General features: G+C 43.1%; 1 protein-coding gene and 1 long non-coding RNA gene across 2 annotated transcripts; both read right to left on the minus strand.

Moving 5' to 3' along the window:
* Positions 1–3,454: 3,454 nt before the first annotated feature.
* LOC127392884 (uncharacterized) lies at positions 3,455–5,200 on the minus strand. The gene is made up of 3 exons (XR_007891355.1): positions 5,122–5,200; positions 3,567–3,641; positions 3,455–3,467 (listed from the first exon to the last, which is right to left on the minus strand). It is a non-coding gene; the product is annotated as an uncharacterized LOC127392884 (long non-coding RNA).
* Positions 5,201–10,779: 5,579 nt separating this feature from the next.
* Positions 10,780–14,663, minus strand: MASP2 (MBL associated serine protease 2). Its single transcript, XM_051637336.1, has 5 exons — positions 14,618–14,663; positions 14,111–14,330; positions 12,530–12,707; positions 12,166–12,297; positions 10,780–10,988 (listed from the first exon to the last, which is right to left on the minus strand). The coding sequence occupies exons 1-5, from the start codon at positions 14,620–14,622 to the stop codon at positions 10,984–10,986; spliced, it is 540 nt and encodes a 179-aa protein (XP_051493296.1). The 5' UTR covers positions 14,623–14,663; the 3' UTR covers positions 10,780–10,983.
* Positions 14,664–15,194: the final 531 nt, after the last annotated feature.

Raw genomic sequence — 15,194 nt, forward strand, 5'->3', positions numbered from 1 at the left:
GGAAGTAGGGTTCTGCAACACTCAACCCAGAAGCAAGCTAGAGACTCGTCTTGAAAACTAGTCACAGGAATGACTTCCCAGCTGAAGAAAGCATGAGTAAATATGTACACAGACTTTGACAGAAGTCTTAATCTGAAAAACTAAGTTATTAGAGGAGCAGAAGTGTTGACTAAGAGGCAGCTTCTTAAGACAGGACACTTCAGCAGAAACTGGTGGAAGATTATTTCCACTGGCAGAAGGAGCTTGAGGAGTTGTTTCATCTACTTGCACTTGAAAACCACTGAAGCTCAATCTGTGTTTTTTTTATACACCATACAACTGCTGTAGTTGTCAACAATCTGGCTGTGGATACTTACACAGTTTTTAATCTATTTATAACTTTTCCAGTTATATCTTCATTTACTGCATTATATTGAGGCTTGTGAAGAGAAGACCATCTAAACAGTGGACAAAGCTGCACAACTGTTAGTTTTCCACTTGAAATATGAATAAAATCAGCTGGGTCTCAATGTACATCTTAAGAAGGGTTCTAAACACTCAAGCTGAGAAGTGATCCCACACTGTTGTTGAAAATATATCCCACTGCAAAAAGTTGCTTAGATATTTTTTTTTTCTGCACCTAAATCAGAATAACCTCCAAACTCTGTACCATCTGTGAATTTTGCATTTTAGCACTTGCACTAGTACCAGCTACTTCTGCTGAGTAACACTTAAAAATGGTATTCTTGGACCTCCAAAGACTAACTGTGACCCCCCCAGCAAGGAACTTCATGGTAAGTTTTTGTAATGAGCATGGCTTTAATTTTGTTTTAAATGTGCAGGTTTAGGTTTTAACAGGCTGGTTGGCAGCACTGAGTAGTCTTTGGTAATGATTTTAGCCTTCCTTCACCCTCAGAACAAAATCCCTGAACATTTTCAAGTTTTAGTGGTATTTTCTAAATGCTTTGCATACTCTAGTGTTTATAAGTGAGTAAGTAAATAAAATGAAAACATATTGAAGTATCTGGAGTCTTGTGTTGTTTTTTTAAAGGTAATTAATTTTCAGTTATAGTCTAGAAAAGTGAAATATTAATGATAAAATGCAAGGAAGGGGAAGTTTATCTCATTTTAAGGGGATATATATTCTCAAATGGTTTTTGTAACATTGCTTCTAATCAGTTCTGATAATCTTGCCCCCCAAATGCAGGTGGTGATGTGGGGATTCACCTACCACCCACCATACAGTAGGGAGGGGTGTCAGGTACCTCAGTGCTCTGCACTCCCCTGGGGGTGTGTTGGTTCAGAAGCTGCAGCCTCACGAGAATCCTCAAGGCTACGTAAAAGAAAACAAAATAAACTTTATTAAGAGTAGTGCCTTTTAAAGGCAGATGTTAGTTTTGTAAATCTAAAGGACTTTTAACAGCTGCTGGGACAGAAAACAAAATTCCTGTGTTCATATGCTTGGGTTTTGTCTTTTATTTAACAGAGCTGTCAAGGCTGGCAATATTAAACGTTAAGAATTTAGTGTTGTTTTCTAAGTATTTAAATATTCTACTAATATAATCTAAGTAACAGCTGGTAGGCGCTACACATAAAACACTTAAGATAATGCTTTCAAATCCCAGGGCTGTAATTGGTGACTCCTGTAGGTACCTCATCCCCCAGAGCACAGTCTGAGCCCCAGGACACCATCCAACCAGAATCCATTTGCTGTCCTGAGCCCCCGTGCTCCTCCACTGCCCCCTCCCTTGGGGCCTCTGTCACCAGAAGGTGTCTCCATTTCACATCATTTATCTGCACACAGATCTGTGCTTTCTTTTGGGCTGGTGGCTGCCAGCTCAGGGTGCAGCAGCACAGAAGAGCTCCTCAACTCAGTTCTCCACCCCTATACAGCCACCCCATCATTAGCTTTCCCCTGAAATCTGTGTTCTTGTCCTGGTGAACAAATGGGTGTGATACTGTTACTGAGACTTCACACAGTCTGACCAATGCAGCAGCACTGTCCAAGTTGACAAGATCACTTTTATAACCTTTATTCATAAAGATTTTTTTCTGCCCAAGCTTCTTCATAACAGAAAGAGCATTTGTTCAAAATCCCCAATTTAATCCTCAAAGCTGAGGGGTTTCTTTGATCAACTACAGCATTAGCAGCTGTTAGAGCCCAGTTGTCACACAACAGTGACCCACCTAATCCTCCCTGCTCTTTAATTAGCATCACTTGCCAGGGAAATGCTCCAGTCTTGGCTCATCCTCCTCCAAGCACACACTCCCCAGTTCCACTTCTCTGCTTTCCACAAACTGCAAAACAATGAAGGCAGCAATAACTATGAAACATTTTAAGACTCACACACTGAATTATTATGCTCATATGGATCAAATTAAGTTAATGATTCTAAATCTAAGTCCTAGATTGTTTTGGAATAGTAAAATTGCTTGCAAATGAATATTTGATTTAGAGTACCATTTTCATTACTCAGTATTACATACATCCTCTGGAAAAGTTCTGTAATCATGGGAGACAGTTTATTTAGGAATTGGGGCATATAAAAGTGTATTCTCAATTAAGATAATTGGAATATACGGATATTCTAATCTTATAGACAAAAGGAACAGTAACACTTTTACACTGTAAAATGTTTCTTCCAAAACTTTTGTCTTGGATCTTTAGTAATTTCACAGAGAAGTAATTCAGCATTTCAAGCATTAAAAAAAAACAACCAAAAACCCAAACCAACAAAGCCACCCCCACACTCTGCACTAAGGGTATTGAGTAGCTTTTAACCTTCACAAATACTTCTGGAACATGGTTCAATTTTATTGGCAGAAACAATGCCAAGCAATTTAAAAGCAACAACAATTCAGTTACTTAGGAAATTGCATTTTCCAAAAGAGAACTGGAATAAACTGAAGGTTCAGCTTTCTGCTCTCTCCAGGGGGAACTGAACTGAGTTTCTGGCATTAATCTGCAATGCTGGCAGCACAGGGAACCTCAGGCAAGACCAAGGCACGTTAAAATAGTAAACAATGTAACAGATAAATATAAAGTCAATATTAATAACCACAGGGAGTGCCAGTCACACTGGCTGATTATCACGTTTACTTTTGTTATTGTTCCTCCCTGTTAACCAGCAATTGCAGGACTTGATGTTCTGAAAATGAGAGTAACATCAAGGCACCGATCTGATTTTTAAAATGAACGTTCAGCAGTGAAGTGGTTCCACCTCATCAACTGAAAGGTACAGGAAGAAAACCTAAGCAAGCCATATTGTCACAGCAGCTCCTTACCTCTTCCATACACGATGGAACAGCCCAGCATCCATGGTCACTGCAGGCTGGCACCTGGGAACAACCCTTGCCAAATGGAGCTCAGCCCCTTCGGTGCAGGAAACATCCCCACATTCCAAAGTTCCAGCTCAGGTGCAGGTAAGTGCCTGACTTCACAGCAAGGTCCTTCAGCATCCACCCTCTGTCTAGTCTTGCCTTGCTGTCTGTAACAAAGCACAAGCAGGGGCCAACAACAGTCAGTAGCTCGTTAATGATTTTGCAGCAAGTGCTAATTCCAGCTATTTGGTATGTTCAGGGATTACCTGGTTCACAGATAGGAGGGGTTCTTGCTCCTCTGGGGTTTTTCCAGTATCCAGCATCACTGCATATATATTTACCTGCATCTCATAAAGAAAACAAAAATAAGAACAAGTGAACAGGGCAGCTGGGCATCATTTTAAAGCAACACAGAAGTAAGACTGGACAGGCAGTGTTAGACACTGTATTTTACGTTTCCTTTGACTCTGCTGCAGAGCCATGAGAAGGTGACTTTGCATCACTCATCCCCTCTGGCTATTTGCTTTTTAGAGATTTCAAAGAATGGCAGAAATTGAAACATCTTCCAACTTACAAATACAAAATGCACTTCAACATGAAACGTTATAGTTACCAAGCAGAAGAAAATGTTTCTGATACTGCAACTTCTGTCATTGTCTTCACAAAACCAATGTTTTAAATATAAATATTTACACAGGAATGTCCTAATTTGCCAATCTTAGCCCTTTGCCACTGGCTTGTTCCATTCTGCTACAAAACAAAAGACTTAACATTTTAATTCTCAGAGAAGCATGAATAGAAATAAAAGGTCAAACTAATTCCACACCTAACATAGTTACTATCAGTTAGACATTTATTTGCTCATTCATAAGGGAAAAGCAGCAAGTAGAATTGTCTTTGCTTAAAATGCCTTTGCTAAATAAATGCTTTCCAGCACTACTTTCAGAGTGAGAAAACGTAAATAATTCTTGTACCTTCATCAGAAATATCTAAATGTGGGTGCTGATAAAGGCCACAGAGCTGGCTGTGAATACAAGGGAAAGTTCCCCTTTCTGGAACCTGGAGGCTCATCTGCACTTGTTGTGTAGCAGCTCCAGCAGTGACACCAGCAGTGATGGCACACAGTGCTGGTCACTGTGTTTCCAGGACAACACAGAAGATCTATTTCCATTCCCACCCAGCTTTCCAGTTATTTGTGTTGGACACTAACATCAGTTCCGTTATTCTGGGTTTCTACATAAACAATAAATCATTTGCAACTACCAACTCAGACAGGCTGTGACATAACTGCTGAGGTAACCCTGTGCCTTCCCAAAACACAACCACGTCCCTTGATTTTAAGATGTTGCTGTCATCAGGCAGGGACTAGAGTATTCTGAAACTGCCTGCTGGGATGCAGGATGTTGTTCAGAACTAAGCCTGAAATGCAGCATTCAGCAGGAAGAACCAAGTTTTAACTTCCCTGGAAAGATGCAGGAACAAATGGAAGAACAAATTTTCGCTATGCTGATCTTGTGAAATCTTTTTTTAATCATTCTTTTCTTCCAACATAATTACAAGCAAATCTCTAAACAGCAGTGCTCAAAGAGCATCAGTGCTGGCAAGCAGCACACAGGCAGCCACAGAAACATCCTTCTTTGGGGAGGAGAGCAAGGAAAGGACAATTGCTGACAAATCCAGTGCACTGAATACACCTCGTAGTTATAGTCTGTGAGCAACAGAAATGGTTAACAAGAAAATGCACCTACGTGTTTAATCACTGAGAAATGAAATCCAATCGGGTTGACAGGGCCACGGTTCCCTGCTCCAGGTAGCACTTACCGACGGGACAGCACCGCGGTCGCCCAGAAGGTACCACTCTTGCACTGGTGCGATGTGACCATGGGGTGGTGCTTCAGGACTGGGACATGGCAAACCTGCAGAGGATCCAGGAAACACAGTATTCCCCTTAAAAGAGAATTCGCTGCTTCCTGCTAAAGGCTCTCAGAGGAAAACCTACCCTTTCTGTGCCCTTTCTCTGTTCCACGCACACGGCCACAGAACTACAACTACTGAGAACAGAAGGAGCAGCTGTGACTGACTCACCACGATGCTCTCCTGGCCATGGTGTGCAGTGACCTGCCCACAGCCAGGCTACCTGACAGCACCAACCCAGCTGCTGCCTCACATGCATCTTCAACATTCGACACGCCGGGAAAACTGTTCCCTAAAATAAAATCTTACACATGGACCTGAATTAAATTATAATTTAATTATAAGATTAGCTGGAATTCTGGAGTTCCCCTAGAACTTTACTGCAGAAGTAAACTATCTAGTAGCTACATTATTTAACACAGACACCACTGACAACCACGTATGAAACCACTATTTGGACACTTTTCAGGCCTTTCCAGAAAGAAGTTTTGGGAATAGTCCAAACTTGAGAACTAATCAGAGGTCTCCTACCCACCTGCTGCTGTGTATTCAATCTTCCACTTGGTGTGTGCTCCTGAGACACCAGTTAGGAAAGTAAGATTCACACCACCAGCCTCCATTTTTTGCAGGCAAAATCCACAGAATGGGCCAAATTCTTTTTTGGGTGTTTCAACCTGAAAAGAATGAGAGAAGGAAAACAAATTGTCTTTACTCCTCCCCCCATGAGGATTATGAAAGAACAAACTGATTTTAATACAATGACTCACTGAGCTTGAATGGTTCTTTCTTGCAAAGTTTAAAAAAAAACCCAACAGGTAGGTGGGTAGTGATGGCTGCTCACTCTGGTAACTCACTGTGTGCCTTTTCTCCCAAGCATCCTAAGTGCTTTGGAATTCCTGGGAAATTATCACTTTACAGATGAGCAAACTGAATACAGATTTCACTGACTCTCCTGGCATCACTGATATGTGATATGGGCAGAGGTTGGGATGAAATCTATCTAGTCATCACATTTATCCCTGTTGAGAACACTGCCCCTCTCTCCCTCTCTGCTGTGGCAGGAGCAAGGCCCAGGGTTACCCAGCACCCCCACCTCAGAAGGTGCAGGGAGGGACCCCAGGACAGCACCACTGCAGACAGTGACAGGGCTGGAAGGCAGGAAGAAGGGCAAAAGCTGGAAGCTCATCTGAAACATTCTGAGGTGTTAAATTTGCAGTCTGCTGCACCAGAGTGTGTAGAGTGGTAGGACAGCTATCAACTCCAAATTCCAGAAGCCTCTGAATGCAGCTCTTTCTTTTTAAAGCCTGTGTTGCCAGACACTTAGAATGTAATTGTATTCTCTGAGCAAAACCAGCTGTGCCTCTTGCAGGCACAACTGGAGCCACAAATGCTCCCTGCTGAAGAGAAGCAAGGAGGAACAGCCACAAGTGCCCTGAGGATCTCTGCTTGTTGACAGCATCTCATCACTGTGAAGTGGTGCTTTGATCAGCTGGGAACAAAGGCTTTATGATGTGCTGCAAAAGCTGGATGAGCAATCCTTTAATTGATGAGGAATGCTGGACTGGCTGATAACACCCGCATATTTTTGCACCACTGTGACACCGAATTAACCGTAAGAGGGAAGTTGTTTGACTTTGAATTGTATCCTTGAACACACCATGCTAACCTCCACCAACAAAAATGCCATTATTCTGTCCGTAATTAGAGATTACCACCTAAAATAGACCGTACAGTTTAAGTTTGCCGTTTTAATGGAAGGGGATCAAGTTTTGAGTAAGAAAATGAACATTACTGTCCCCTAACTAACCATGGATTTCCTTAGCCAAGATTCTAAGCTCCTTTTACTTCAGAGGATGAAACTTGCCTCCACTCTGTACCTATGCAGCAGCCCCACTTGCTGCTACAGGAAGTTTTTGGATCAAAGCATGTACTTGGAAAGGAAAGCAGGAGCAAGTAAAAGGATAATATTTTTGTTATATGTTTGTGTGGCTCTTAGCACAACCACAACACAAGTAACAATGCACTTGGGTACCAAGTACTTCTTTTAGCACAGGCCATAAATTCAGAATCATCTTTACTGTCCATCTTCCCAGGAAGTTAGGAGCAGCTGCTTCTATCTGACATAAATCTATCCATCACCAGAGTGACTGAGCATCTGTGTGTGCTCTATTCTGAATTCATTGTCCCAGGTTTTCCAACACAGCTGACAAATGCACAGAGTAAAACAGTTAATAAATACCTAGAAATGCCCATTCTGTTAAAACTGTGCACTCTCCTAATTTTTAAATCCTGTTTGAAATGCCTCTCTTGGTCCAAAGAAGCAGAGAAAGCTTGACTAATTCACCTGGAGGTTCTGGCTGCCTTTGAATGGAGGCTAACAGCACACTGCTTTGCACCAGCAGTAATCAGTTGAGCTAAAATAGGAATTAAATCTTTTCCTTTCATGCTGCACTTGTAGAGGATTATCAGCAAATGGGTTTTTCTCCTTAATTGTTATTACCTCATTGTTCCCAACTAAATGCACATTTCTGTAATTCCACTGATCGTGCTTCAAACTACAGAAGCACTTGATGGCTATGTAAGAATAAAGCATGTTTTCCAGCACACTCTCCTGAGCTGCTGCAGGTGCTGCTTAAAATACTGCCAGTGACACAGAGCTCACTGCCCCCCCCAGACTTTAGGGTCCCACTATAATGCTTCCGTCCACCTGCTGCAAGCCCAGGTTAAGAAACACCCCACAACCTACTTGCTATGCAGCTTTGGCAGTACACTGCTCACTGCCATGTCAATGCAAAAAAATCTGCTTCTCTTAAAAACTGAAATGTCCTCATGCTGCTAATATCTGTCTCAGCTCTACAGCCCCTACAGGACTAGTCTGGAGGCAATTATAGGAAGAGATAGGAATGAAAATATTAAATCCTTGGGTGTGAAAAAAGACTCAGCGTTAAGTCTTACCCTAAGCATCCAAGCCACAGCATAATGAGTACTATCTTTACACCCCTAACTCCCTACTGAAATCATTAGGAAGTTAGAATCTCAAATCTTCAGCTAGTTCTGCATCAGAATCTTTTGCTATTTCCTATAAAACCATTTTCCCCTAGGCATGGGATTTATTCTGTAAAGAAGGGATATTCAGGCTGGTAAGGTTAAATTGCCTCTGACAAGCATCTCAGAGGTAGAGGACAGCAACATGTCATTTTCTCTTTACCATGATCATCATCTCATCTTCTTTCCTTACAGTATGTTTAAACTAATGTTATTGAACTAAAAGTCAGTATAAAAACATGTAAGAGGGAAATCCCCACTGTGTGTTAACACACACCCCCACATATTTATGCATGTAGAGAAAGAAAAAAACACTGCATATAACCAAACACTAGTTTCTGAAAGCTGTTTAACTTCTCCAGCAGTAAAAGGGGAAAAAGACATGAAATGAAGCTAAAGGTCAAAAACCACAGATCTGATAGAAAGTCAGGATTAAGAAATAGCATGTAATTCATCTGTGCAACATGTTATCACATGAAATTTAAGGCAAACTTTTATACACCAGTGCCATAAGTTCAGCTTAAGCTAAGGAGCACACAGACACCACACGATCTACTGCACAGGATGACACTTCTGCATGGGAGTACACTTTAAAAACCACTTACTGAACTTTATCTTCCACTAAAGCAGAGGATGTTGGCCAGGATCAAAGGGCTGATGGGGCTTGAGAGATCCTTTGCCCGGATCCATTCCAGCAATGCATATTCCAGATCTGCTCTGAGGTGCCCAAGTGCTGGTTGAGAAGCTCTTCAGTGATTGCTCTGTGCTCATGTAGCAAAAAGTATCACCATGCCTCTGCACAGAGCTGGGATCCCCATACACTGTTACCCTACAAATAAGAACAGTGCCCCATTAACATCCCAATAATTCAGAAACTGGCCTTCACCTTGTTTTCAAATACTAAAGAAGGAGAAACTTAACAGACTAATAGTTCTTCATGCTTCATTATATCTGTTTCCTTTCAACTCAGTCCCCTAATTTTGAAGTGAGATTTTCATAACATAACTTGAAAAAATGTGAGTCATCACCAATAAACTCTCTTGACTTTTGCTCACAAGTAGCCAAAACTAGCTGACCCAACAGAAGACAGTCTGTTAGTCCAAGGGAATTTGCATCCTGAAGATGAAAAGGCTTAGACTGGACCTTCCTTTTCTCCTAATATCTCCTGGATGTGGCTGCAGGGAGTTCCCTTTGTCAGGGCAGTATTTTTTTCCTGAAGTCTGCAAGCAAGAAAGTCATAAACTAGCCAGCACAAAAAGGATCAAATAATTTTTTAACATCTGCCAGCAGAAATGCTGTCCCTTGATTTCTCAGTCCAAGCTTTAGAGCTGCCCAGAGAGTGCTCAATTATGCTCGGGCCATATTTTTATTACAATCACAGTGAGCTTTTTGCCAGAGGCTTGAACTCTGATAAACGACCCCCTCACAACTCTCCAGTCCATTGTCATTGCCTCATTAGGTCTCAAATGAAAGGTGGGTCATAAATTGTATCCCCAAGCCATGACAAAATTTCAGGCTGCTTTGATCACAATTCACTATGACCATGAAACAGCTTTTGTACAAGATTAAATACAGCAGAAGTAGGCCTTGGTAGCTGCTTACACAGCCACTAGATCAATTCTCTGCAGCATCTACCTTCTACAACACTTAGTATCTTCCAGTAACTCAAGGCAAATGATGTTACCTCTCTTTCTGCAGATGGATGTTCTAAACTGGTATCAAGTGAGTTACTCAAGTTAACACAGAAGTCTGCAAATGCAGTGACCTGAAATGAGTCAAGTGTCTCATCTAAAAGACTCTCCTGCTCACTTGGAAAAGGGTTCCACCCTGGTTTACTCCAGGCATTAAATAATGTAGATGGGGTTGGAGAAACCAAGCCTTGTCAATTACAATTAAAAACAACTCCTGCTACATTGCAAAAATAAGGAAATGCTGGTCAACTAATGTTCTTTAATCTCTTGAGCTTTTTAAACAAAGTCTTGTTTTATCTTCAGCAGTTCACCTACAACTGACTCAGCTCTTGCAATAATCATCATCTTTCCTCCACAGAGTTGGGGAGCTCTAGTCACTGTCAAGTAGGGAACACAGCATTTCTCCAACATATTTTAAGATGGTCCCTGTCCAAAGAGGGTATGGTCTAAAAGGACAAAAAATGGCTATTAATGGCTGCTATGGAGCAGCAAGAGGCACTGAGGGACTCACACAGTATCAATCCACACCACAAGCAGCTGTCCTGGACAGCAGCATCTATTGCCTTCCCTTGTATAAAGTCAAGACACCTCACCTGCCCCAGTGACATTCCTATTACTTTCCCACTAGGCAATGAATGTGTGGTTCTGGTCTTGTTGCATTTTAAGTACTATGGAAAGAGCTGGACAAGAAATTCAAAAGTCTTCAGATAGCTCTGAGGCTCAGGGGCTTTTCCCAATGGCTTCTCTCTTATCAGCTCCTGCCTTATCTACCTTTTTTCCCTAGTGACACATGGAAAATGCAAGAAAATGAACGCCCCAGAGGCTGACGGCAGCTTTCAAGAAGGAACAGCCTCTTTATTGTCTGCAGGAGGCAGGTCTGAAAGGCAAGGAACCAAGACATACAAGTCAACGAGCAAGAGAAGCCTGCAGCCCTTGGGCAGACTGCAACAGGCAGGTCAGGAAGGAGGGCAAACCAGCTTTTCCCAGCACATCTGTCTCCATCTCTGCCTAAGCGAGGAGAAGCTTAAATATCTCACACTGGAAAATAAAGGAGAAAAAAAAGAGCCTGTCAATATCAGCCTGCTCAGACAGGAGCACAAAGAGCAAAGGGGCAGGTTTTACCCTCATCTCATGCAGGTGATCCACAGAGACCCTTGCTTTGCAGTCCAGCCCAGTGGCTGGAGAGGCTTCAGCACTTGCATCTAAAGGCCTCTGAATCGTGACTGGGCTCTAGCACATCAGCTGCACCACAGTCATTCCCAATACACAGGTCCCCACCCATCAAGGTAGCCCAGTCCTCCAGCAGTGTTAAGCTCCCTCTGCTAGTGTTATGTTCAAAGAGGGGGGCATAAGTGTGCACACATGAATGGTCAACACAAAGCTGCTAGTCTGCTAGTTCACAGCTATTAATTTTGCACCTTCACATTAAGACCAGCCTCATGCTTTATAGTGTGAGTCAGTCCATATACCTGTGCTAAAAGCCATCACTTCAGAAAAGGGAGGTTGAATGAACAGGTCTGTTCCAATACACTGGAGGTATGAGGAGTCTGAATCTTAAATCAGACTCAGGCAGTCACTGCTGGAGAGGGTTTGTAACAAGCTGGAGCTGAGAAGCTAAATGCCAAGATGGCCTTAAGCACTAGAAACTAAATCAAATTTCACCACTGAGGAGCTCACAGAAACTATCTTCCCACCTACGACAATATTTAGTGAGCAGTATGTGTGCTGGTTCTTTCCAGACAGGATTCAGCTTCAGGTGGGCAAAGCTGCACCCACAAAGGATGAACGTGACACCACGTGGAGCAAACATTTCCCTGCAAAGTAAATCCTGATGCGCTGATCACTGCACCGACTCATTCAGCTGCACTGGCAGCCATGAAGACTGGAAGTGTCTGCAGTGGGAAGCATAAGACAAATTTCTTGCCCCTCCATTCAATTTGTCTAGAACTGCCTAAGGAGAAACCAAAGCCAGTGCACCACTTTACTGCAACACAATACTGCCCCCCTTAACAGCAGCATTTTGCCCACAGCCACTCTGCAAACCAGGACCTCTGCTCACAGCCCTGACTAACCCTCTGTACCTTCTTCCAGCTGTACCAGGCACATGGGGAATACTGAAAACAACAAAAAAACACAGCTTTCATCTCAATGCTAGGACTGGATTTAACTGGATGTTTTATGTAGGGAAGTATCTCCTGATCTAGCAAGAGCTCACCTGTGCAGGTCCTCTTGTTTTCATGTAGAGTGTAACCAATCCGACAGCTGCAATAGTAGCCCCCCACATAGTTGTGACAGTGGTGATTGCAGAGGGGTTCACCATCAAACAGCTGTTTGCACTCATCGATATCTAGTGGGTGAAGCACACAATTAGGCAACCAACACCCTTCAACAACACTTCAACTTAGTCTGAGCCAGGCTGTTTTGTGAGGCTGGCTTGTTTGCCTTTTGCATCTGCCTTCATACAATGAGACCACTTTCTCCCACATCCCAACAGCAGCCACAGACAATGAGAGCACAGGGAAGCACCAGCCCCACAACAGTTGTGTCTCTTCCACCTACAAGAGGGGCTGGTCTCTTACCTTCAGCAGCATAAAAGGCCTCGAAGCCTGTGAATGGTTTCTCATTGGAGTAGTCAGACCGAAACACTACTGTGAGGTTGCTGCCAACAGAGACGTACGTCTTGTTGCCCGGAGCCTCCTCAGTGTCTGTACTATCCTTTCCACACAGCGTAGCCAAGGTCCTTCCACCAGAGCTCAGCTGCAAAATGGGCAGAAAAATCTACCAGGTGAGGACAAAGCTTTGCTCTTCCCAACCTGCTGCCATGGCTTGGAAAGGATGTGTTCAATGGTATGAGAAAGGAGGCTTGGATGCTCTCAAAAAGTGCTTCTTGCAGTCACTCCAGAGCAAGGGACATACATGAGAAGAATTCCCCCATTCTCTGTGACTTAAGCCTGTAACTTTGTCTTTCTTTTTCCTTTCAGAGACCCACGTGAAGGATGGTTTCCTTTCAGAGACCCACTCTGCAGGATGCCAGCCTGGGTTATCAGCACCAGGCTTTGTTTATAATGCTCTTGCTAACTTTGCGTTCTCAGACCTTGGCAAAGACAGACAACTGGGATAAAAATGTTTCATACACTGAAAAATTCATATGTATAGTAAAAGGTCTCTTTAAACTAGTGACTCACTTGCTCTGTGATTCACTTATTACAGTTCCAACTCTTTATTTATACTATGTTTTTAACACAACAGAAATGTTCTGCTACATGGGGTTCAGGTTGCACTTGGTAGTGACAGAACTGTGTGCTACAAACCTACCAGAAAGGAGCACTCTGTCCTGCCCAAAGGAAATTACATGCAGAACAACACAGATTTGGAGAATGGGAATAACTTGACATATAAAACCAAGGAATTTAAGTTTTCTTAACTGGGAAGAAGGCTGCCTATTTGGCTACATCAGATTCAAAAGGACTGCTGATGCACTGGTTCTGCACGCTCCCTGTGGATACAGCCCCCACTTTAACATGTATCAGGCCCAGAATGAATGCAGAGGTGGCATGGCCTCAAAGCAGTGACAGGGCCACCTGGACTAGAGTACACATGCTAGCACATGGAATACAAACCTTTGGGGGACACTGCTGATCACCCAAACATTTCCCAAAGACAGTATCTCTGTTTCTTCTCCTGAGGTTGTTCCTCACATTAACCAGCCAACACACCACAGCAAGTGCTGCAAGTGCACGTTTGGACAAGCTGACAGTATCTTGTTTAGACTATCGCTTACACTTTTACAGTCTCCCATCATACTCTGTGTAAAGCACTACTTGTTAATTTAAAACACACACTGTAAATTCAGCAAAACGAAGCTCAAATGTTATTTTGGGCAAAATTTCAACCCTTTTGCTTCATGAGAAGGTAACATCAGAATTTTCTGAGCCCAAACAACTCAAGTTGCAGATGTTCCAACATGACAACCAGCTCTGCTTCCTGGTCCCCTGGGCCTCAATAAACACATCATTTAGGAATCAGCTGAGCCTGAACTTTATGAGGAGACTAGAACCAAGTGTTTACAATAGTCACACTGGTCCTGCATGTGTCCAGGATCATACAGACACTGTTTTTAACAACTCAGCCTGCTACAGGTCACTCTGCCCTACACATACCTTTACATAATCATATTCACACAGGTAGGACAGCTCCAAGTTGAAATGGGTGAAGTAAATGCGGACAGAATATCCCTCGGGGACAGTAATATTCCAGATTCTCTCCTTGTGATTTGGGTAGACATTTGGGAAGTTGGGGGATGTGATCCTCCCGTACATTTTCTGCAGCACAATGCTGCTGCTTACCCCACTGTAAAGCACAGCTAGCAAGACAAACAGCCTGTGTCAAGAGAACAGAGATTAATGGAGAAAGAGTGAGCATCACCTCATACCCAAAAGCCATGTATCCAGGTTGCCAGTCTCAATACCCAATCAGGTATCTCAGCATTAGCTGAAATCCTCATGTCCAACACCCTTCTTGCTTGACAATGGAAAAAATCAGGAGGTATCAGTGGAGTAATACTGTAGTAACAGCTCCAAAACATAGGAATCACACTCCTGCCCTCTCAGGCCAGCACAAAGCCAAGTGACCAGAGGAGCTGGAGAGGTCCCTGTGACTGCACTCACCTCATTGTGCTGCTCTCTTGTCTGAGCCTGCTCTGAGCTCTTGGGAAGGAATGTCTTCTGATGTATTTGCATTTGGGGGCGGATGAATTTATTGTGTGTGCTCTGCTGTGTTTGTCTGGATGTTGAACTCTGATGTTTATCTCCCTTCCACCCCCTTCAGCCTGCTGAGTTCTGGGAACAGCAATCACTAAAAACCAGGCTTGTGTTCAGTGTATGAGGACTCAGTCAATGCCAGGGAGAGGCAGACAGAGGTGGAGTGGATGGATTAGAAATGCTGCAGGCTCTTGGAGGGAGCCATAGTATCACAGCTCTGCAGGAAGGCAGGCAGTGGGAGGAAGCAGAGAGTGGCTCCAGTCAGTGTCTGCACATGGGAGTGGGGGAGAGCTGGGCAATGCTCTTTCCCTCTAACCAACTCATCTACAATTACTACTGATGCAAAGAGCATATTATTGGAAGTAGCTTTTTCTGTTGACAAAGCAGGAAGATGCTGAAAACAAAATAATGGGCACATTCCAGGATTTCAGAATAGTGAGTGAGTCTGGCAAGATGGTTCTGTGCAATGAGACAGGAATGCTCA

Source organism: Apus apus, chromosome 20 (genome assembly GCF_020740795.1).
Source record: "Apus apus isolate bApuApu2 chromosome 20, bApuApu2.pri.cur, whole genome shotgun sequence".
NCBI lineage: Eukaryota > Metazoa > Chordata > Aves > Apodiformes > Apodidae > Apus > Apus apus.